Source organism: Protopterus annectens, chromosome 5.part0, assembly GCF_019279795.1.
Source record: "Protopterus annectens isolate FY-2018-M chromosome 5.part0, PAN1.0, whole genome shotgun sequence".
In the NCBI taxonomy this organism is placed as follows: domain Eukaryota; kingdom Metazoa; phylum Chordata; order Ceratodontiformes; family Protopteridae; genus Protopterus; species Protopterus annectens.
In genome coordinates this window covers 681,947,751-681,970,734 of record NC_056735.1, presented here as the reverse complement: position 1 = coordinate 681,970,734, position 22,984 = coordinate 681,947,751, and the positions used below count along the sequence as shown (strand labels likewise).

The 22,984-nt window shown below is 36.6% G+C and overlaps 1 protein-coding gene across 3 annotated transcripts in view; it reads right to left on the bottom strand.

The window, feature by feature from the left end:
• GPM6B (glycoprotein M6B) overlaps nucleotides 1-22,984 on the bottom strand; it is a 1,017,601-nt gene that overhangs the window by 127,696 nt on the left and 866,921 nt on the right. For all 3 annotated transcript variants that reach the window (XM_044072527.1, XM_044072528.1, XM_044072526.1), the window contains exon 2: nucleotides 11,185-11,371. In XM_044072527.1, the coding sequence (XP_043928462.1) occupies nucleotides 11,185-11,371 (187 nt within the window). The remainder of the gene's footprint in view (nucleotides 1-11,184; nucleotides 11,372-22,984) is intronic.

The following is a 22,984-nucleotide window of genomic DNA, read 5'->3' as shown; positions in this document are numbered from 1 at the left end:
CTAGGTGCAAACCTTATTATAATCACAACAGAGCCACTGCAGATGCAACACACAGTACCACAGCTGAGAATGACTTTAGAGTGGTTCTCCAGTTTTCTAACAACATTAATCAATATGTGGATGTTGTTAAGAAATACTGGTACCTTTTACAAGAAGTTCCTGGCCTTGTAGATAAGGTTGGACTGACTCCACATTTCAGTTTTAAGAATAGCAAGTCACTTAAACAACACCTTTGCCATGGGGAAACACGCAAAAAGTTAACTCACTCTGTTCGCCGTGGAAATTTTCCATGTAGGAACTGTAGTGCCTGTCAGTTTGTTTATGACAAAAATAATTATGTGCATCCTACCAGGCATTTTTCTTTACATTCTAATCAATATTCAGATTGTAGAACCACTGATGTTGCTTATTTTTGTTTTTGTCAACAATGCCATGCTTATTATGTAGGCAAAACGAACATAATGTTGAAAGATCGTATTTTAGAACATGTGAGAGACATTACCAACTGTAAACAATCCAGTGCTCTGGCCTGTCACGTTATGTCTAATGATCGTTCACATTCTTTTAAATTTTTGGTTTTGCAACATATTTATCCGAACCCTAGGGGTGGTGATATAGAAAATATAAAAAATGAGCAAAAATGGATACTGAAGCTTAACACTGAGAAGTTTCCTGGATTGAATGCTGCCACTACTTTGGTTCCCTTTTTGAAGGCTCGACCACTCATGCACTGATTTCTAGATCTTTTAGAAGATATTTTAGATGTTTTTAGCTTTTTTATATGTCTTACTGTCGTTGTTTTATCTTATATATGTATGTATATGGTTTTTTATACTGTATATAGTGTGGTTATATATGTTTAGTAACTTTGTGTGTAATATTATATGCATAGTGCATCTTATTGTAGGATTCACTGTGGTAAGCTTCTCTTGATTTTGATTCTGTACAGCTTGCTAACCCTAATTAGTTAATTGAGTGATGGATATCTGACTATTTAAATAGAGTGTAAGCCTTTTACTGTTGTCTGATGAAGCAACTTTATGTTGTGAAAGTGCTCACCATTTTCTGTTTTCTGTTTTGTCTATCAATAAACGTTCTCAGTGTGCTAGCTCGGTGCAGTTTCTTTCATTTTGTTTGGGCTCCTTTTTGCACCTTGCTTTTACCTACGACCGTTTTTGATTTTTATATTATGATATGCTACAGAGTAAAGCTGGAGTTTATTGAGACGGTCAGTGTCGGGCATCTGTTTGAGTCCAGTAATCCTCTTTGTGAGGTACTTCTGTGGCCTTTCCAGCTACTGCAAATGTTTTGTGAGGTACATTCCAAAAGGGGCATTGTACTCCATAATGGGTCTAATGAGTGCCGAGTAGAGGGGAACAATGACCTTTTTTTTCCTGGATGAGAATCCTTTTCTGATGAGGTGTGCCACATAGAAGGATTTCCTGACTACTGTGGCGATGTGATTATCAAAGGAGAGACTACTGTCCACCTGGGTCCCAAGGTCTCTTATCACACATTCAGCATTAAGTAGACTGCCGTTTATGTGGTAGTTCATGGGTACAGAGTTTTTACCAAAGGGGATGACAATGCACTTTTTGGCATCGAGCTTGAGGCCATGCCTCTGACACCAGGCATCTAAGTGAGGCCCTTCTGTAGGATGTCCACATCATTTGGGGACTCGACTATGGCTCCTAGTTTGCAGTCATCTGCAAACTTCATTAACCAGAGGCCTTCTGTGTTAGCCTGTACTTCAGAGAAGTAGATACCAAACAGGAGAGGTCCCAGGATTGAACCCTGTGGTACTCCACTTGTCACGGGTTTGAAGTCAGATTTGGAGTCTGCAACTTTTACAGTGTGGGTTCTGTCAGTGAGCCAGTTGGCAACCCATCTTGTGACGTAGGGATTTATACCTAGTTTAGTAAGTTTAGCTATAATTCCAGAATGGGGGATGGTGTAGAAAGACTTGGCGAGGTCAAGATAGGCTGTGTGAATCACCTTAACCTCATCTACTGCTTTGGTGACTGCCTCAAAGAAGTCGATCAGGTTCAGAAGACATGATCTGCCTTTCACAAACCCGAACTGGGTAGGGTCCAGAGTTTGGAGGTTGCCAATGTCTTTGTTTATGAGTTCCATGATGATACCTTCCATGAGCTTGCAGACCAGGCTCGTCAGGCTAATAGGGCGATAGTTCCCAGGATCAGTGGTGGCTCCCCCTTTGTGGAGTAGGATAACTGTTGCTATGTGCCATTCAGTGGGCACAAAGCTTGATGTAAGACTATGACTGAACATGGTGCTTAGGTGGGGATCCAGTTCGTTCTGAAGTTCGTGTAAAATGCAGCCTGGGATGTTGTCTGGTCCCATGAAAGCTGTGTTTTTGGTTTTAGAGAGTGCAGCGTTTACCTGCATAGATGTGATTACAGGGACTCTGCATTCTTCCTGTATAGATATGGGCCCTTTAGGGGGTGAGAGGGGGGGTAAAGTTAGCACTGAACCATTCTGCCAGGATGTTGGCAATATCAGTTGGTTCTGTAATTCTCATGCCGTTGTGCTGTAACTCAGAGCAGATCTGGGTGTTGCCGTTGAGATTCTTGACATAGCTATAGAATGCTTTGTGGTTGCCCTTAGAATCAGTGGCAATTTTGTTTTCATACCTAGCTTTGGAGGATCTTATAAGGGATCTCAGCTTCTTACTGAGGCTGACCAGGGAGCTCCACCACACATGGGATTTTACTCTCTTTTGCAACAGTTTCTTCCTTCTGTTGTAGAGTTTGTTTATGGCAGGGGACCACCAGATTGGCTTCCTTTTTTGGAGAATAGTGTCTTGGTTCTGTTTGTGTAGTGAGTTATCAGAAAGAAATGATTTTGCCTGGTGTAACTTCTAAATCATTACTCTGTAATGAACAACACAGTTATGGAGAAGCCAGCTAAGAAAGGGGAATGGTCGTTTTACTTTTTTCTCAAATGAAATGCCCGCATTCCCAGTGTGAGTTACACAATCAGGAATAATGTCTGCATCTAAGTTAGCCACCTCACCATGGACAGCAACAAACCCATTACAAGTGTCTATCTTAAGTGTATAAACAATCAGCATACTAGTGTTATTATCATTTGTACAGTGGTATCTCATGCTGATGCAAATATTAAAGAACTGTTCTACTTCAGCCTTATGCAAGTCCTGCCCAAGGCCAATAAGGATGACAAAATCAGTTTAACTTATGATTCTGCAATGCCTTAATCATACATGATTTATGGATCTTGAATGGCAAGATTAGGAAGAAGTGGGGGGGGGGGCGTGTAGAAAAAAAGACAAACTTTGATTCCATCATATCCAGAACAGATGTACAACATGTTGCCTATTTTTTTACAATCACCATCGACAGACAGCTGTGAAACTACATGCAGACACTTGATCTAAGCAATCTCATTTCACTGCATATGTTATTGTCAGAATCTGTGTTCAAAAATATGTCAACATATCATGAGGCTGTGAGATGAGTTGATGACTGCGTTACATGCCGTCACTTGTTGCATGAACCATAAAGCCAAAATAAATGCAAAAGAAATTCTGCACCAAGTGCTTTCAGGACACACTGGTTCACAAATACTTCCAGGAACAACACCAAACAAGGTTCTGGGGCATAACAACTGATGGTGATATTTCAAAATAATGGATGAAGCATGCTGAATCATTGTCTATTTATTACTTACAACAGGAAAGGAATGATGAACATGATTCTGAGTTCTAAAACCTGCTAAACCAGAAAAAAGGAAAAACTGACTGGACAATTCCAGATAATATCTCATGTTAGAAAAATAAAAAAATGTAACAGTACCTGAAGAAACAATTTTAGAGAATTTTGGATCCTGCCCCTCACAAAAAAAAAAAAAACAAACAAACCAACAAACAAACAAACAAAGCAAACAAAAAAAAAAACAAAAACAAAAAAAAAAAAAACAAACAAAAAAAATACACAAGGCAAATCCATCAAAATTCTGCTCTGTGTAATGAACATATGTGGACCTCTTTCTATGATACAATGGTCATTTATGGTCTAAGCTGTCATTGTTCCAGTCTATTCCTACTAGTTCTGAAGACAACTCTGTAATAATATTGAGAAATAAAGTTACTCAGTCTAGGTGGACTGAACATTTTGGGATGTTCCTAAACTGCAAATGGTTGGTGTGAAATACTACTAATACCACAGAAGGAAATTCCTGGCAATCCTCATCCTTAAAGATACAATATCTGCCTTCAAATGGGCCAAAATCTAGAAATATGTGCGATCAGCCTGCAGAACAATCATAGCATTCAAGGCTAAGGGCAAGAAGAAAACACTAAAAGTCCACAAACTCATTAAAAACAGAACAAAGAAAAGCTATGACAAGCTTCCAAAAGACTTAGCCTATACTGTTAACTTTAACAAGGGAAATATTGACAGCATTACAGAGAAATGAAATGTCCTTGTTCTTTAACTCAGGGAAATGACTCACCTATATGTTCATTACTAGACAACTCCTGAAAAAAAACCTCCATGTGAACTGGGATCATATTTCAGAAGTAAATGAGCTACATTGCCAGTCAGATTCCAGAAAAATGTTTAGCGTAACATGAAGGCTTGTCTATAGTGTTTTCTGAAATGACAAAATACTTCTGTCAGTGATAAAGCCTTCCTGTACATGTTGTGTAGATATGACTATTCCAAAAAAGTACACTGAGGTCCTTAGGGTTCTACGAGACTAGTTGATTGTTAGCATTCTATGTAATGGTTTGAAGATGTGTGTTACTCATCCAAACAAACATTAAACAAGAATGTATTGTTACTTGGGACATACCATTTTTTTCAGCTGCAGTTTCTTTGTGTTTACTCTTACTGGACTCAGAACACTGACATCCACAGTTACAGAATATTATAATTTTGAGAAGAAAAAATCTCCAGATGACAACCACTACTGTAGAATTGATTTAATGTAGACAAGCACTTTCACGTAGAACACCTACGCTTTCTCAAGTCCTTAATACAACATAGCAAAACATTCACACATTTTATATACAAATTCTAATAATCAATCAATTAAAAAACAATTAAGAAGCACATTATTGAATCATTTAGCTAACATTTTAACATTTGATTTATTTACAGGGGTGAGCATCAATATTATAATTTTCTCTGTGTTTTCTTGCTACTTGGCTGTTTGGTGCATGTTTTTGTACTGTGTGATGAGAGAATGTAGAGAAATGGATGTTTCTGAGCACTTTTTGAACTGCATCTGCAGTTTGAGTAAGTTGTTAGCAGCAGAATGCTGTAAATGTGAACTGGAATGCCTATTTATCCCCATATTCTTTGCCTTTTCTTATTGATTGTTGTGTAATTTTATTTGTACAAAGAGTAAACTGTGGTGAGGACATTTACTCTGTTAGTACCTCTTTGCTCAGCTACTGTATGAATAATATGACATTCTACTCTTTCGTTCTATTTGTCAATGGAATCATGTCTTTTGCAATGATGTCCTTTGGTTTTTGTTAGTAATCATCTCTTACAGCGGTATGTTAATGTACATCTGAATGCTAGCCTTGAAATAATAGCTTTTCTAATATTTTTGATCAGACTCAGAACTGCGTATGCAAAACACAATTTTTAGTGATCTGTGACTGAAATCACATACATAGAAAGACTGACTGTATTAAGTAAATAGGTTTAAAATGTGCTATTGGCCCTGTAGCATCAGTGATCTGTTCTTTTTTTTTTAAATCAAAACATTCCTTTGTTTTTCTTAAGGTTGTAAAAGTGTGAGCTGTTGCATTCACCCTTCCTAGTCTAGACAATGCCACAAATGATGTGACAAATATCAGAAAGGAAATACTGCACTATTTAGAAAACAGCTTGTACATGGATGAAGCTGCATCAAAAAAGTCTAGAAAGATATCTGACATACTGTTTGCCATCCCCAGTGATTCATTTTTTTTTTGTAATAATGCCATGCATTAGTGTTTGTTAGTATATCAGGGATATGCAGCCTATGTTCTACACTAATAGAGAATAAGTTGCCATTTCCAGTTTCTAATGTGGTATGTAACATCACTTACATTCTTCTGTTACCAGCATATCTCTCAACCTCTTAGAGCAAAATATCTGGACAAAGCCTAAAATGATGGGGGGACAAATAGGGACAGATTTTAAATATTGTTCTTATAAACTTAGAAAGTTGATAGAATAATAGGTTTTGAATTAGCATAAATTTTCGGAGCGATGTGGAGTCTTAAACTCAAATTATTATTTATTGATTTTAATCCTCAGCTATTTGCCAGAAAGGTGCAGATTTTAAGAGGAACACACCAAAAATAAGAGGCAAAAATCTGGACATTCTGTGAACATCTGTACAGTTGAGAGGTATGGTTACCAGACATTTCTGTTACCTTGATCCCTTTCATTCATTTAAATCTACTTCATTCTTCCATTAACCATCCATACTGCTACTTAGATTTTTGTATTAAGTATGTTATTACTCTAGTTAGACCATTCTGTGTATCACATCCCTGTGGCTGGTGATATGGTGAACTTCATAATAATGCTTTTTTCTGAAAACCTTCACTCAAATACGACCTACTGAAACCACACTTCATTGAAAAAATATGCAGTTGGAAGAGTATTTTCTGTTTATGAAGAGCCACCTACCCTAAGATCACGTACCACCTTTTAAAATAACTAACTCTTGAGTTTGTCACTTCTTGGGGAAAAAAAGAGCCAGTTATATTGTCCAAATACTGACTTGATAGGTTAAGCCTGATAAATCACTATTTATTGAACCTAGAATAGATAAATCACAGAATTTCCCTGCCATAAAATTCAGACATTCCTCTTTCAACTTTAGTTCCAGTAGACTTTTAACACAGATGCCAGGCATTAGTATTATGACTTTTTTACTGTTCTTTTTTGGTAGCCCAGCCAATTTTGCTAACCAGTCTTCTCACTGTTTGCTTTATTTGTCCAATTTCTTGTTCCATGTCATTTTGAGTTAAGTATCTAGATGGTATCCTAGATTACTAAACTTGTCCAAGGTGAGAAGCAGCTACTTCCTTCACAAATTCACTTCTTACAAAATGGAATTAAAAGCCTTTATGAATTATCTATGAACCTAGTTTGTTTTCCATACAGACATGAATCATCCTTTCAGCACAGTCTTACATTCTTTTAGATCAGTCCTCAGTCATTAAAGAAGACAAAACTATGTGGTCAGTTCTAATATGTCAAATGTTCTTTGGAGATTGTGGTGAGTGTAATTTAATTTTACTCATGCTAAAAAGAAGGTTTTAGTATATGTTACTTACTCAAATTCCTTCCCAGTCACCATAAACAGTACCTGACTACTCAGGAGTCCTGTCAGAGCTGCCATTTGTAGTATATCATCAATGGCATTTACATTCCTTTCTTATACAGTTTATTTACTGATGATAAGCACTTGCCTCCCACTGCTCCATGGCTTGAGCCTAAACAAACACTTAAATACCCACTTGCACCCTTTCTTCAGATGCATCCCTGTAATTACAAGCTCCATACCTAACAAAAATTGCTTTAATCTTTGACATCTGGCCAAAATATCCCATGTTAGTTTTCCTTAAATAGTTTGCTAATTTTGTCCAAGTTTCTATGGATAAAATCTTCTCCTCCAGGTTATATTTTCCAAAATTAATGAAAGGGCTTGTGTGAAATGAAACAGCTAAAACTATATTCTGTTATAACTAATGTTACCACCTGTCCATCTTTAAGCAGGACAGTCCCTATCTGGGCAGTTGAGACCTGTGAAAAAAACATGAAAAATGACAAATACCCCAAGATTCTAATACAAAAAAATGTTTATTTTCCATTAGTAGTTTCATAAAAAAACTTATTTTGCATCTGAACTATCTTAGTATTATATAAAGGATTAGAATTCTACAACAGTGAACTTTAATTTAGTAAAAAAAAAAAAAAAAGTGAAGTACAGGCCTTCGCACTGGTTGTAGATACGGCTTGTCCTAAAAAATTTCACATTTCCATTAAAAATCTCTTACTTCATGCATCTGAAAAGGTGTCACCCCCTAATTATAACCCACTGCATCAGTCTAATGTTTCTTGGCAACTGTTTAGGAACCTCCAATGTTGACTACCTTACTACTTTCTGCAGGGGAGGGAAGGTTGCTACAAGCTCTCCTCATATGGTTTACCTAGAGAAAGGTAACTTTTAATTAAATCAACCAAGTGCTAGCATATAGAATAACAGTCATAGACTCCACATTGTCTGATGGAACACTGAAGCCTCAAATCTGTTATTTGTCTAAGTACCATTTGTTTCTTTCCTTCTTACCCATTTGCCTTAAGCGCAAAACAGACTCATTGCAAAAATCGAACTCCTTCCCTACTGAACATAAACTCCTTGTTCAAAAAAGATTGAGAATAACATTGTCAATAGTATGCACTACAACAACAACAAATAACATTTTTTGTTTAGCTAACAGACAAGCCCCACCCCTTAAAACCCCATGTGGGATACTTTGCCTCCCCGCCCCTCATACTTAAATGCCTTGACAACATAGTCACACAAGTGTGGTGAAAAAACAACTTGCAAGAGTGAAAGCATTACTTTATGAGCTGTGACCTTGAAATAACCTGAAATTATAGAAAATTCAGTGACAGACTGACAGTTTCAAGTAAGTGGGATGTGGAAGATATTACAGTCCTCCACTTAGTCACTGAGCATCTGTAGGCTATCACACAAAAATAAGAAAAGCAGCAAAGGGTACACTGCAGTCTAATGGACTACAAACGATACAAGGACCCAATCAGAAGTCATATGCTGAAAAGATGTTAAGAATATTTATCACTGAAGACTAGCGGTAAGGTGAAGCATGGCAGAGACATTTGTAGAATTTTGAATGGCACTGCTTTGCCTCAAGAAACTGACAGACTTTGGGACCACTATGTAGTGAAATATTCCAGCATGACAGGTATTATGTAACTCTTTGATGCCAGGCTCCAATAATTGTTCCCTTCTCATCACCTTTTCCAGGGTTCTGTAAACCGGTGTATGTAATGGGAATAATCAGAGTGTGTGTGGGAGAAATAGGCACCTTTTTCAGGAAAGGGCAGACAAGAACACGGGGACAGCTAGGACAGGAGACTGCCATCAAAACACATCAATGAGAATTTAGTAAACACTTTACAAGAAATGGTACAGATACATGGATTGGTCTGATGATGACGATTGTGGTGATAATGGAACTGAATTATTTGCAAGAGTTATAAAGCACAAGAAAACAACAAAGGGATAAATTTGTAGAAAAATGAAGCAGAGTGGATAGACTGGGCATCCTTATTAGCAATCAGCATTGTTCTGTAAATACACATAGCTTCACATAAAAATGCATGTAATAATACATATAACACTCAGCAAATTATAGTACATGTGCTATTAAACAATATAAGCCCCTAAGGGAGAAAATGAATTTGTCTTAGCTTTCGTTATGATACAGAAATCTAAGATCCATGCTGAGATAACTAGCAGCCTACACGTAAAAACATATTAGCCAGTAAAGATGACACAGTCAAAAAGGGTGCATATTATTAGGATCCAATACACAGTCTGTGAATTTAGTGAATTTAGAAATCTGAGCTGTTGTTTATTTTCATAGAGGCTAACCACAGGCTGCTGTCTCAAGGTACAAACTATAAACACGGTCTGTAATGCATTGGACTAGTTCTCCAATGACTTGACAGTCCACAGCTCTACACAAGTCAGAAGACTCACAGATGTATAGACCATAATCCTGCATGTACCTAGGGGAGGCCAGGTGTGGTACACCTGTGCAAGTGAAGACAGCCAGTGAATATACTCATTGGTCACAATTCACAATGACAAGCGTGGAGCATCAGGTGAAAGTGTCTGTGGAAGAAAGCTATGAGGTACATTATGTGGATGAAGAGAAGACAAAAAGATGAATCATGGGTCCAAAAGACAAGGTAAGCTAGTGTGCTGCTCAGGGTATCAAGGGTAAGTAATCTCTGCAGATTACCAAATCTATAACTATTACACACATGTTTATGAACTGCAAAAATATAGTTGTCCAGCCAGCAGTAAAGATCAGTGAAGTCAAAATGCAAAGCTCAACCAAACCATACACTATACCCATCAGCAGTGACGATGGTCAACAGCCACTACCTGCAGAACATGCACAGCCAGGCAAGAGTGGTAAGGTTCAAAGTTTAATGAACTGCATTGCTTTGGTCTGTGTATAAGGAGTACAATGCACTGGATAAGTGATCTGTCCTGTCTGCAATCAATCACCAGAGATATGGCATTGTATTGTACAGATGAGATAGTGCTATCCATATACATATATTTTGCCAGTTGAACAGTATAATGGAGTTCAAAACATGCCAATGCAGTGGCCTGATTGGGATTGCTCTTACCATAGACGATATATACCAACAATAGCAGTGTGTTTGGACTGCCATACAGTATATCACATCACTTTTGCAGCATGCCTGTGCCTGGCTCCACTCACAAATGAAGAACAAAACACGTTCAAGAATGCATCTTCTAGCTGCATAGGTCAGGAGGTGCACAGTTAGCACTCACAGCACATGGGCATGGTTAAATATCATGACTAGTGGCCCTGAGTAAATTATGAACATGGTGCATCACTTTGAATACATTTTTGACTTGTTACTGCATACAGTCCATATGAGACACAGTGTCTGTACCCCATGTATGGGAGTATGCACCATGTTTGTGAACTGGTGGTTTGAGTTATTAGTGCATTTGCCTACAACTGAAGCATGCTGATATCCTTCTATGTGCCATAACTGTAAACATTTATTGTCAATTTAGATCACAGTGGAGTAATCCGAGTGTCAGTTGGGTTACCTGCTTCCAAATACACCCCATAAAATACAAATTTTCTTTGAACATGCAGTTCATTCTACTCATATTGTTTTTTTCCTTACTTTTTATATTTGTTAAAAATGCATCGTTGCTCTTTTGATAAGCAGATAAATTACTAAAAATTGTTCTGAATCTAAATAATAGCTCAGAATAAATGGCCTCCCTGAACACAAAAACCAAAATCATATTTCAAGTCACGACACAAAATAACTAGGAAGGAAAAAGAAGACAGGTGAGGTGAGAAAGCCTGCTGAGATTACTTACACTTCAGTCAACAAGGCATGATCACTGACATTCTTGGAGAAGTGGTTTTCCAATATCGTTACTGTCCCTGTCAAAGCCACGTGGCCACAGCCGCAGAACAGCGCCACACCAGAGAAGCACAGAATGGTTGCTACTAGCGAGGCATAGGGAACTCCTCCCAGGCACTTGATGCAACATTCAAAGCAACCTAATCAGAAAGAGAAGGAAAAAAAATATTTAATGTCTGTGCTTTTATTGCATGATAATACAAATATAAGATTCTTAGCAAAGCAATGGAAATAATAGTAACATCTTTTGTTGAAAAAATCTGAGCACCAGGCACAAAACAGTTTGATTTAATGTTGCTGATGTTTCTGCTATTCTTATATCCAAAATGCAAAATAAATCCATAATTTCTGTGCAGTTTTGTATGACAATTCTTTTCAAACAAATGCTGTAAAGGTGTTCATGAAGTAAGTAAAAGCACAATGTTACACAACTTAAAACAGTTCATGTGATTTCACTGCTAAAATGATACACATCCTAATGTATTACAGAGAAGGTTCATAGGTTAGTAAAAGGCTAAGTACCTTTGTGGGCCATTTTAAGCCTAGGTAATTACCCCATGTGATAAGCAAACCCTGCACCTTGCATCTGTAAGGTAAACACCTTAACCATTATGCTGACCTGATGTTTATTCAACAGCAAAGGTAAGGCACATTTTCTGTTAGGCATTAGTGACACAGGCAAATAAACGTTTTGAACATATACGGATCAACTGACTGACCTAGTCTGTTCATATCCTATGTTATGAATGCTATGCATTTCTTGATTCACCACGTCATACTTCTTCCTAGGCCCTGCCACAACAGTTTTATGTATATTTTCTATGCGGTCATTTTTTATATTGAGGAGTTCAGACTTGTGGAAATGTTTTTTTTGGGAGGGAGGGTACAGCAGTGATCATTATCCAATCATCTGTGCTGGTGACTTTATTTGATGATTCTGCTATAAACATGCCCCATGACTGCTTCCCTGGCTTATTTATAGCATGAACTACACCAACCAAATAGATGCTACTAAGCATGCCCCAACACTCCTTTTGGAGTTAACAGTGCAGTGGGTCACATGTAAGATGGTGACAGGCAGTCTAGTGTACCTTTACACAACTTCTGTTTCTTTTGCCCTCTACTAATAATGAATGATAATGTACTAATAATGTTATTGGCTCATAGGTTTATACTAAGGCAGCTGTATGCTAACCATTGTAGGCTCATCAAACAATGTCACAAAAGAAGAAATCTTGAAGGTAAACAAATAGTTCCAAAGATGATGATAACAGGTAGAGTTAATTTAGGAGACATATGTAGAATAACATTAGCTTAGCTTAGACTGTGTTATAGAGAATGGAAACTGGACAAAGCTGACTAAAATGGACGATAAGAAAAGCACAGAAAAAAACAGCAAGGATTGCAATGTGATAATGTTTTGCGTGACATAGTTAAGAACTTGTAGTCAGAGTTTATACAGTCTCATCTATTTATTTAAGTGAAGTGTGCATATTGTTTTATATTGCCTATATGATGAATTTATCCCTGGATTTGGACTTGTTGATATTTTGTTGTAAAACTAGATCTTGGAATGGGTATTAACTAAGGAGTTTTTCTTTTTGAAGAAAATTATGTTGCAGAGAGCAGGGTTTGACAAAGTTTGGAAGGTAAGGCACATATAACCTGGCAGGAGTCTATAGTCCACCAAAAAATAAAGACAGAGTTTTAGTCTAGCTGAAAAAGAGTGATTCTTTAAATTTTGGATTATTTTGGTTATAAAACAATGGGGTCTTTCTAGAGAAATATATACATGCTAAATGAAGCATTGTATTCTACAATCAGGATGAATAAAGACTGAATAAAGAAGAACTGGGGTGGATGAGGCACTGAATAAGAACCCATGACACATGAGAGTGAGCAGAAGGATCTTCTGCAAGTACCAGAGATATGCTGATTTAAGGGCAGTTCATTGTCTATGTCAGTTCCTATATCACAGATCACATTGTCAATCAAAAGGTGAAGTGTATTATGATATACTGTGCAGGAGCAATTATTTTACGAAAGCTGACTATTCTACATTCCTTTGCAGTTAGTGTAAGATTGTGACTCGAGTACAGTTATTAGTGTGATCAAGGCCTTGTTGAAGTATTAGTGAATGTGACAGTGAAATATAGGATAATCTCTACTTTGCTAGTGTATGCAAATTTAGTTAACCATAATTAATTTGCATTTGCCTATATTTCAGAAAAAACAGATTCCAAAGAGGAGAAGGCCTAGGACTTGAGGAATTCCATTAGTTACATTTTGCCTTTTGGAGACGTTACCATTGTTTCTGATCAAGTGTGTTCTTTTTCTTGCCAGTTAGCAGACCAGTGAAATACAAAGGCATTGATGTTTAAGCATGTAACCTTATTTTTAGTGCAAGAGTAGAAAATGGCATCACTTGTTTAGCACATCAGTCCAGATAAGCAGTGTAAATGAGAAGTCCTTCATCTATGGCTTTGATGGCCTTTTTCAAACAAGCTAATAAGATTAAAAAAGGCACAAAATGGAAATTGTGGGCACAATACACGCAGAGTAATGTTCTGGAGGATGAGTGAGGTTTAAGGGAAGGCAGGGCTTGATCAATTTATGTAATGTTGGATTGATGATGATTGTATAAAAGAATATATTGTGATGTATAATGTCTGTAACTGTAAACATGTTAGCATGGTTCGTTTTCTTCAATATAAATGTATGTCTGCCTATGTCTTAAGTGATAATTCAATAAAGGTGTTAAAAAAAGATTACGAAAGCAACAAACGATCTCTGACAAAGTCAAATGTGAAGAGACTAGAGTCTGCAGAGCTTTTATTCACTTACTGATTAGTTCTTCAATAATTTGTCCTATGGCTTTACAGATATGGCTGGCAAGAATAGGAGGCCTATAGCTTCCTAAGTCAATGGGGGCACCCTTTTGGAGACGGATGACTACAATGTCTCTCTATTATTTAGATATATAGCTTGTGGAAGGACTTTAGTTGAAGATATCTAGGTAAGTTTTGGCTTAGGGATGACCTAACATTTCTTTCCAGCAAGCAGCCAGACACCTTATGAGGCCTCATGCCATGTTATTCTTCTTGGTTTACAGAGTGCATCTGGGACATGATCAATACTGATAATAGGGTTTTGACATCAGCTAATATTAGGCTGACTGAAGTTACACTATGTGGCATGAAATTAGGGCAGAATTTACTTGCTAGGATGTTAGCTATGGATTATGGGTTGGTGTGAGCAGGTGCATTTACAGTGAGATCAAACCAGGGCAGGGTATTACTGTGGAGTTTATATACATAGCTAAAAAAAGTTTTATGGTGGCTTTTAATGTTGGTGTTTATCTTGTGGCTGTAGGCAGCCTTGGTGCTTCTTATAGTATTCTTGAATTCCTTAATAATTTAGTTTTTTTGTTTTATGAACTGTGAGAGGGCAAGATTTATATATGTCTTGTTGTTTCTGCCAGTTGTAAGCTTATATTCCTTACTATATAATTTGTTGATTCTATTATTCCCACAACTTAGGTTACTGAGTAAGAATACGTATATCAAAAACAAGACAAACAGAAATTATATTTTTCATTGTTTTCATGCAGTATACATATGTTTTCTTTTTAATATTTATCATTCACTCCGTAATTACATATTTTTTTTCAATTCCTGTTATCCTATAAACCTCAGTCCCCATTCTGAACATTATTATACCTGCATTATTCCCACAAATTCCATTATTTCTATGCAATTTGCTCCTTCCATTTTCTAAGGATCCTGCATCCAGTTCTTTTACCTCCTTTACAAGATTCAGCACTTCAGTTACAGTTGGTTTGGATTTTGATTCCCATTTTCTAGTAATTTCTTTTTTGGCAACCAATAACATTAAACTTAGTAAGACCTTACTATGTCTAGGAAATTCAGATATTGTTTTTACACCTCAAAAGAATGATTTTTTTACTTAGAACCATTTGCTTCTCCAACATTTCTAACAAAATATCCTGTAGTGAGTTTTTAAAAATTGCCAACACATTATACTCCCAAACAACATGTTCCCATGTACTTCTCTCTTTCCCATGCCACCTCCAGCATTTGCTGTCTCCCTGAGGAAAAATGATCTGAAGTCTGCTTGAGGTATAAAAATACTTATATTAACACTTCCACACAAAAATTCTAAACCTTCTGGACTTTTTTTGCATAGATGGAAACCATACAGCTGTCCTTACATTGTTCCTTTATAAATTGCCTTTTCAGTTTATCTTTTCTACCTTCTTTTGGTTGATCCTTATATTTATCTTGCAGTATTTTATATGCCTTACTATCTATTTTTCAATAGTAGCTTTTTATTTTTATTTTATTTATTCATCCTTTGTTGACCAGGTTTGTCCCACTAGGCTAGCAGCCTCTTTTCAGGGGAGACCAGAGGTGCATACCTGTCAACTGTCTAGATTATTGCAGAATGTCCAGATTTTTGCCTCATACTTTTAGTGTGTTCCTCATAAAATTTGTGGTTTTCTGAATTTTTATGGCAAATCAGCGAGGACTGAAGTAACTAAATAATGATAGTCATTTGAGTTTTAGAGTTCATATCCTTCATAAAATGCATGGTAACACAAGACCTTTTGTTCTAGCAACTTTTTATAGGATCAAAATGTAAAACTTGTCCCTATTTTTGAGGCTTTGCCCCCCCCCCCATTATTTTTGCCTTTTTCCAGATTTTTTGTGCAAAGAAGTTGAGAGCTTTGCCAAGGAGATATTTACACTACTTGAGGAAATTTGGCCAGAACATCGGGAACTTCCCCTACTTGTCATTGCATGTGAGACCCATTTTGCAAGAACTTTTCCTGTTTCTGTTCCAGCTGAGGAGATGGCCCAGAGAAACAGGGAGGCAGATGGAGAGGGAAGGGGATAATAAAGTGATGAGAGAAATGGAGAGGAAATCTAATACCGAGACCAGAGAATTTGTGCAGGAATTTGAGGAGCTGTTTCAAAGAAATCTTTGTGATGGAGAGGAGCCAGCAAATGATGGCTGTATAATTACAACCCTCCAGTTGGGAGGGCTGCAGGATGATTTACTTAAAGAAATGGTGATGCACAGAGAGCCAGAAAATGAAAGAGATGTTTATGGGGGGGGGGCATTATGGAGAAAATACAAAAGGAGGATGCAGAGACAATCCTGAAGACTCGTGGTGAGTTCGTAAAGAAAACATATGCAGGGAAAGTAAAAGAAGGCAAAAAAGGAGGAGCAGAAAAGAAGGAAGCAGAAGAAGGTGAACAATGGAAGTATGTGGTAAGGATTCAAAGTAAAGAAGACAAAGAAATGGACAGGTGTGAAGTGTGGGACAACATAATAGCCCCTTTGGGTGTAAAAGCACATGAGGTAAGAGCAGTTATTCTTATTAATAAAGAGACATGTTGTGATATTATATTTGAGACTGCTTTTTTTCAATGGAAAATTTTCTTGGAGAATATGAAAAAAAGAAAGACTGTAACCCATGGAATCTTAATGTGATAAAAGCATTTAACAGGGAAACAAAAAAAGAAAAATTCATGTACAATTTTGAACAGAGGTGGAAAGAGAGATTTTGAAAGGAAATTTAAAAAACTTTATGTAAAGAAGTACTGGACATTGCAAAAGTTTATGATAAAATGGGTTTATGGACTGACTGATGGGATTGCAATATTGTGTTAAAAACAGACAGAAAAAAATTATACATATACCAAGCATAATAAGTGTGGAGGTGAATATGGGTATTGCAAAATCTGGGTGTTGTAAAATTCTTGGGACACCGCAAAACACTTTTTTTTTTGGAAAAGAAGGATATTTGATAAGTTACTGAGATAAAACAAAATATATTTGTGGGGAAATGGGACATGATGCAAAAAAAGTATGAATTGAATTTTTATAACTGTAACAAAATTATAAAAATGAAAAAAAGAGTAAGGAAAAAAAGAAAAGAAAGAAGAAAGCGATGAAAGAGAAGACATTTTAGAAGTAGTAGAAAAAGAAGAAAAATTAAATGAGAAAAAATAATAAAGAGGACATAGAGGAAGGCTCTGAAATAAGTGGTGAAGAAGACACAAATTGGGAGAAAGTTAAAGAAAAAAGAATTCTATTGGTAAAAGGGTAAAAGACAAAAACAAATAGAGGGATGTTTACAAAAGAATGGCTGGGGGATGGTATACATCCATCCATACATTAAGGTGTTTAACTCACAGACATATGGTACAGTGTTTGATTGCAAGAAAAAAAATCCGTGGTATCCATCAAAGTTTCAGAAAACCTAGTATGCAACCTATACTGAGTCAAAAACAAACCAAGAAGAAACTTTGCAGTGTAGGGTGTGATGTTCACTTCCCAAATTATGTTAAGCACCTAGTTCAATAATAAAAATCGAACTGTGAAATACGTGCTACAGAATAATAAAACAGAAAATAGTAGGTAGTCCACGGTTGAGCTAAAATGGAATATTCTTTATTGAACACACAAACAAGCAATCCCACTTGAAAATAATGAAAAGCATCAAAAACATTCCTTATTTATATATAATTAGGTTATTTGGAGCAAGGGAGTGGTTACAGGGCGTGTTTCTGTTAAGAGCAATCAAAGCATTACAATAATTCCTTTAACCAAGTCTCTCTACCCCTTTATACCATGGTATAATCAGAGACTGTGTTACCTAAAATGGAAACTAAAAAGCTAGAGACAAATTACTATATAAGACCAGCTTATTAACACTTTATATAGGCTAACCAAATAATCCAAACTATATTAATTAAGAAACTAACAAAATGATTAGTTAACTAACAAAAAGATCTATCACTAGACATCTATCAGAATAAATATTAATAAATATAAAGCAAACTACTTTTAACACAGATCACTAAAAAATAAGAAGCAAATAGTATAATCAGAAAGTAGAATGTCAAGATTTTTTGTGGAGACTAGGAATAAGTATATTACCAGTAAAAGGAAATATGGAATATAAAACAAAAGTGATGGCATATGCTTACATTGTAAAGAAGAAGAAACTGCAGTACATGTATGTTTGAAATGTAAAAGAGTAAAAATGTGGTGAAAATTATGTAAAGAAGATTTTTTTGAAGATGTAAAAGAAGTGGATAAATAAACACGGATATGATTAAATATGGAAATTATAAGAATAGACATACTATGTTAAAAGAATAGATAAAAAAATATTTTATGTCATATGGGTTATATGGAATGAAAGATTAAATGAAATTATGTTTAATGGTAAATGGATTTTATCAACAGCATTATTAAGTAAAATCAGATGTGGTTATTGACAAAGGAGGGGGGTCTAACAGGGATGAAAATGTACAGTTGTAAGAAAATTATGAATATGGGTAAATATATTTGTATATACATTTGAACATTTGTGAATATTTGTAAATATTCAAATATGTTTTAAAAAAAGTTATTTTCTGTATATAAATAAAGGATCCCTACTCTTTATGATAGGTGTTGTGGGATCTTTTATATCCATCTGAGCTACCACCAATTCAAGCAGATGGGGCCTTGGTTTACTGTCTCTTCCAAAGGATGGCACACTCATGAGTGCAGCACCCTTCCTATGCTACACTACAGTGTCAACAATTGCTCTACCTGATTTTGTTCTGTACGCAACTAAAAACTCTACCAGACCTAGTCTTTCACTTAGCACTCCCTATCTGTTTCTCTTTGCGTACAAACTGATGTTAATCTATGGAAGGGGAAGCCAGTATCTAACCTGCAGTCAAAGCTTCTGCTTGCCCTCATCTCACATTCTTATCTTTCTCCTCTAGTTAATTGCTCCCAGTACCTTGGTTCTTTGTGCTGCGATAGCGTTGTCACCTCACAGTAAGACGCTGTCCGGTTCGATTCTCAGCTAGAGCGTCTTCTGCGTGGAGACATGCGTGAATGGGCATACCTTCATTGAAGACTGTGCATCAGGGCTGGTAACTCGGCACGTAAAAATCAACTACCAATCATTAGCGGACCGGAGTTCCGCTGTGGCGACCCCTAACCAGGCAAAAGCCGAAAGACACACACACACACACACACACACACACACACACACACACACACACACACACACACACACACACACACACACACACACACATCTTGGTTCTTTTAATACTTTTGATCTGTAACTTCCATTCCCCTCTTGCTTATTTTCTTTAGCTAACAAGACTAAAGGTGTAATAAGATAAGTCTAGCATTTACAGGATCTATCAAAAAAGAGGAGGGAGCTAGAAGTACATCCTAGATAAGAGTAGCAGATGAATAACAATGACAACTAGTAGCTGCGAGAAGCAAAACATTAGACTGTGATGCAACAGCAGTATATCAGCCAATATATTAGGCACCAGCACAAATGACTCACTCTACTGCTGAGTGAACACCTAAAATAAGCACACTAGATGGCCAATGAGTGGGCGTCGGATAATTACTGAGACAAACAATAAACAGGTAACAGCACACATGGAATTCAAAGCAATATGTGCACACAATGACAGCAGAAGAGCCAACACATAGGCAGCAGGAAAGTTCTAACTTGGGGTTCAGTTAATAAAACAATAAGCAATAAACACACGCATCTGCTACAATTGCTAAGGCTAATGAAAATATAACAGAAAACATACTGGATTCAAGATTAAAAATAAAGTAAATCACAGTAGTTCAATTAAGCAGAGACAGAGACATTCTGAAATTTCTATGATCTACAAAGATGTAGAAGTTGTTTTACTCGTTATAGACTAGGCTCTTATACTTCTTAGCAAACAGGATTTACAATGATCCATGCCAACTGAGCAAATTTGCAGTTTATAGGGCTGTGCCCCCATAAAAGTTGGTCAAACAAAATCAAGCTTATGCCAAGTGCAGATGCTGGCCAATCAAATAAAAGGTACTCCAATCCTTTGATGGAACACATGCTCAGAAATTAGTCACATAAAGCCTCTTCTCTCACCAGAGGCTGGTACACTACAGACCCAATCCTAGGAATCTGATGAAGTCTTTGTAGTGTACTAAATCAATAAGAACCCAAGACGAAAAAGGCTTTGTGGCCTTCACCTCTTCCTCTGTAATCTGCTGTGTTCTTTTGAATGCACATAGCCGTGTCCTCCCAAATGTGTCGATAGTTCTCTAAGGCATCTTAATATCTGTCTATATATATAGTGATAGTAATTTCTTGTTCTCTTCTAGTGAGGTCCCTTCCTAATCACACACTTTAATATTCTGCCAGTCTTTAGTGCTGCTGTCTCACATTACATGCTTACTTTTGGGTAATACACTATGACTACCTCTCAGACCTGGACTTAACTAACTAACAGGTCTCTGTCTTTGTTGTTGCTGTTGTTACTGCTTCCTCTACAGTCATATACATTTCCTATGCTTTTGCTCCCCCTTGCATTGAACTTTAAATGACATGTTCTTCTGCATTCCTCCAATCTTGTAGAATCTCTTCTTTTCTATACCTCCTTCTGTATTAGCTTTGTTGTTTACTTTTGTGTTACTATCAAATGTGTGGACTCTGCCACTTCTGATTACAGACATTGGAAAGGCTCCATTGCCTTGTTCATCTTTGGATGCCAGTGTTTCTTCATAATTATTTCTTCTGTAAAGTCATATGACTCTGCTTCTGATAGGATTCATAGTCTTGGTTTTCTTTCCTCAAGTAACTGAGAAACAATACTCGTTTAACAGCTTTGCTTTTTTCATTATTCTGTTCTGTCAGTCTGCTAGCTTCTCTCCCATCCTTTTTGTTTAACTCATTGCCCCTTCCTTTAATTTTGTTTTCTTCCTTACATACCACTAAAGAGATTTCATCTCCATTCTTGACTGAAGAAGGAATTATTTTCAAAGTCTGGCCTTTGCCTTTTCTGACTTTCTCTCCTGACTATTTTGGCTTTATTTGGCAGTGTGTTTGCTGGATCCCATACTTTTTGTTTTCCTCTATTTGATACTACCTCATGTGAAACTCAAAGGCAGTAGTTTCTCATTCCTTTCAGTTTCCATATTTGCTTCCCATAAAGTTTTGCTGCTTCTGTAATTGTTCTTCCATACCACTATTATTTTCTTTGTTAAGAGTAAAAGTGGTCCTGTTCCACTTTGTCCAAGCCTATTCTCCTGAAGTCTACAACCATCATTTTCATTGGTTTGAGTCTATAAGATGCATTGTTGATGGTTGTTATCTCTAGGAAAACTGACAGCCTAAGGTTATTAACATAATTGTAACAGCTATCTCCCTGACCTTAACATATGGATACACAGAGCTCTTCTAATTATTGTTTCATGTCTAAAGTTCATCTAATCATATTTCACTGATCTTTGACTTCACCAGCATCAATGAAAGTAAATGTTGTTTTATCTAGAATGTATTTCATGCCTTGTCTTTTCTTCAACTGCCAGCAAATGCAAGTGGTACATACAAAATGCACAGAACTAAGTGGGAATATTAAGATCTCTGCAACCATACTTCATAGAAATTCATATACCAAAATTCAGCATTTGCGTGTGCACACACACACACACACACACACACACACACACACACACACACACACACACACACACACACACACACACACACACACACACACACACACACACACACACACACACACACACACACACACACAACTTGTCATTCTAAGACATACATCAAATTCTCAACAGAAAATAAGTGTTCAAGAAAGTACAGAAGTAGTGATGTGAAAAACAGATGACACCAAGAATAAACAAATAAAATGCTGTCCACTGAATGTGAAAATACTTGATAACATTAGAGGAGGGCGTAAACTTAGGCAGCTAAGGGTCTGAACATTGATGCTTATATTTTCTTTTTCTTTGACTGTGTATGTCAAAACCAACATAATATCTTTGCAGTTTTTTTATAGCCAAAAAAACTCAGGCCCTGAGATTTCAACATTTCAGTTTAACTCGCCTGATGGAAAACAGATGTTTTATTTTTTTCTCTTTCTTCTTGGCTTGGTACAGTCAGTCAGAATCACATGACAGTCAGCTAACAAAAACATGCCTTCAGCTCTTAACAGCTGACAAAGGACAGTGTTTAATTTTTCTTCCTAGCATTCCTTGAGGCAATGAAACTCTGCCGATTAGAGTACAAACTGTAGTACATTGCTTCAAAAATCTTCAGAATTATGAGTAGCCATTGGCAAACCTTGCAGAGGATGTTTCCATGAACTACAAAACATATGCAACACAGACATATTCAGAATGTGTAATACAGATGTCTTGTTTTTAGCAAACTTTATTTCAACTGTCTACAGATATATACTTCATGAATGTGGCACTTTCAAATGTATTGCTATGAGCAACTTCTTTAATCTCATTCCTTTCAGGATTAAAATAAACTGACATGGTTTTCAAAGTGATGAAACAAAGGACACTGAGTATATTTTATCTGAATATTGTACAAGTGTAAAATGCTACTGCTATGGGGTATTCTTTTTTAAAGATGATAGCAAGACACAAAGTCAGTCTGTGTCTGTGAACAGTACTACAGAATTAAGGTCTAGGAAATGGGATGGCGTTCTCAGTGTGAACAGGAGGAGGATTACTGGTCTCCCTGCATCATAATACAGTTAACTGCAGGGAGTATGCTATTTAACTGATAAGGATTTAGTTAATTATATTTGGCATGATGCTGGGTGATTGAAATTTACATTTTGTTAAATTTTTGAGTCACTCAGTGTCAGTAACAGTCTGTTGACCAATGT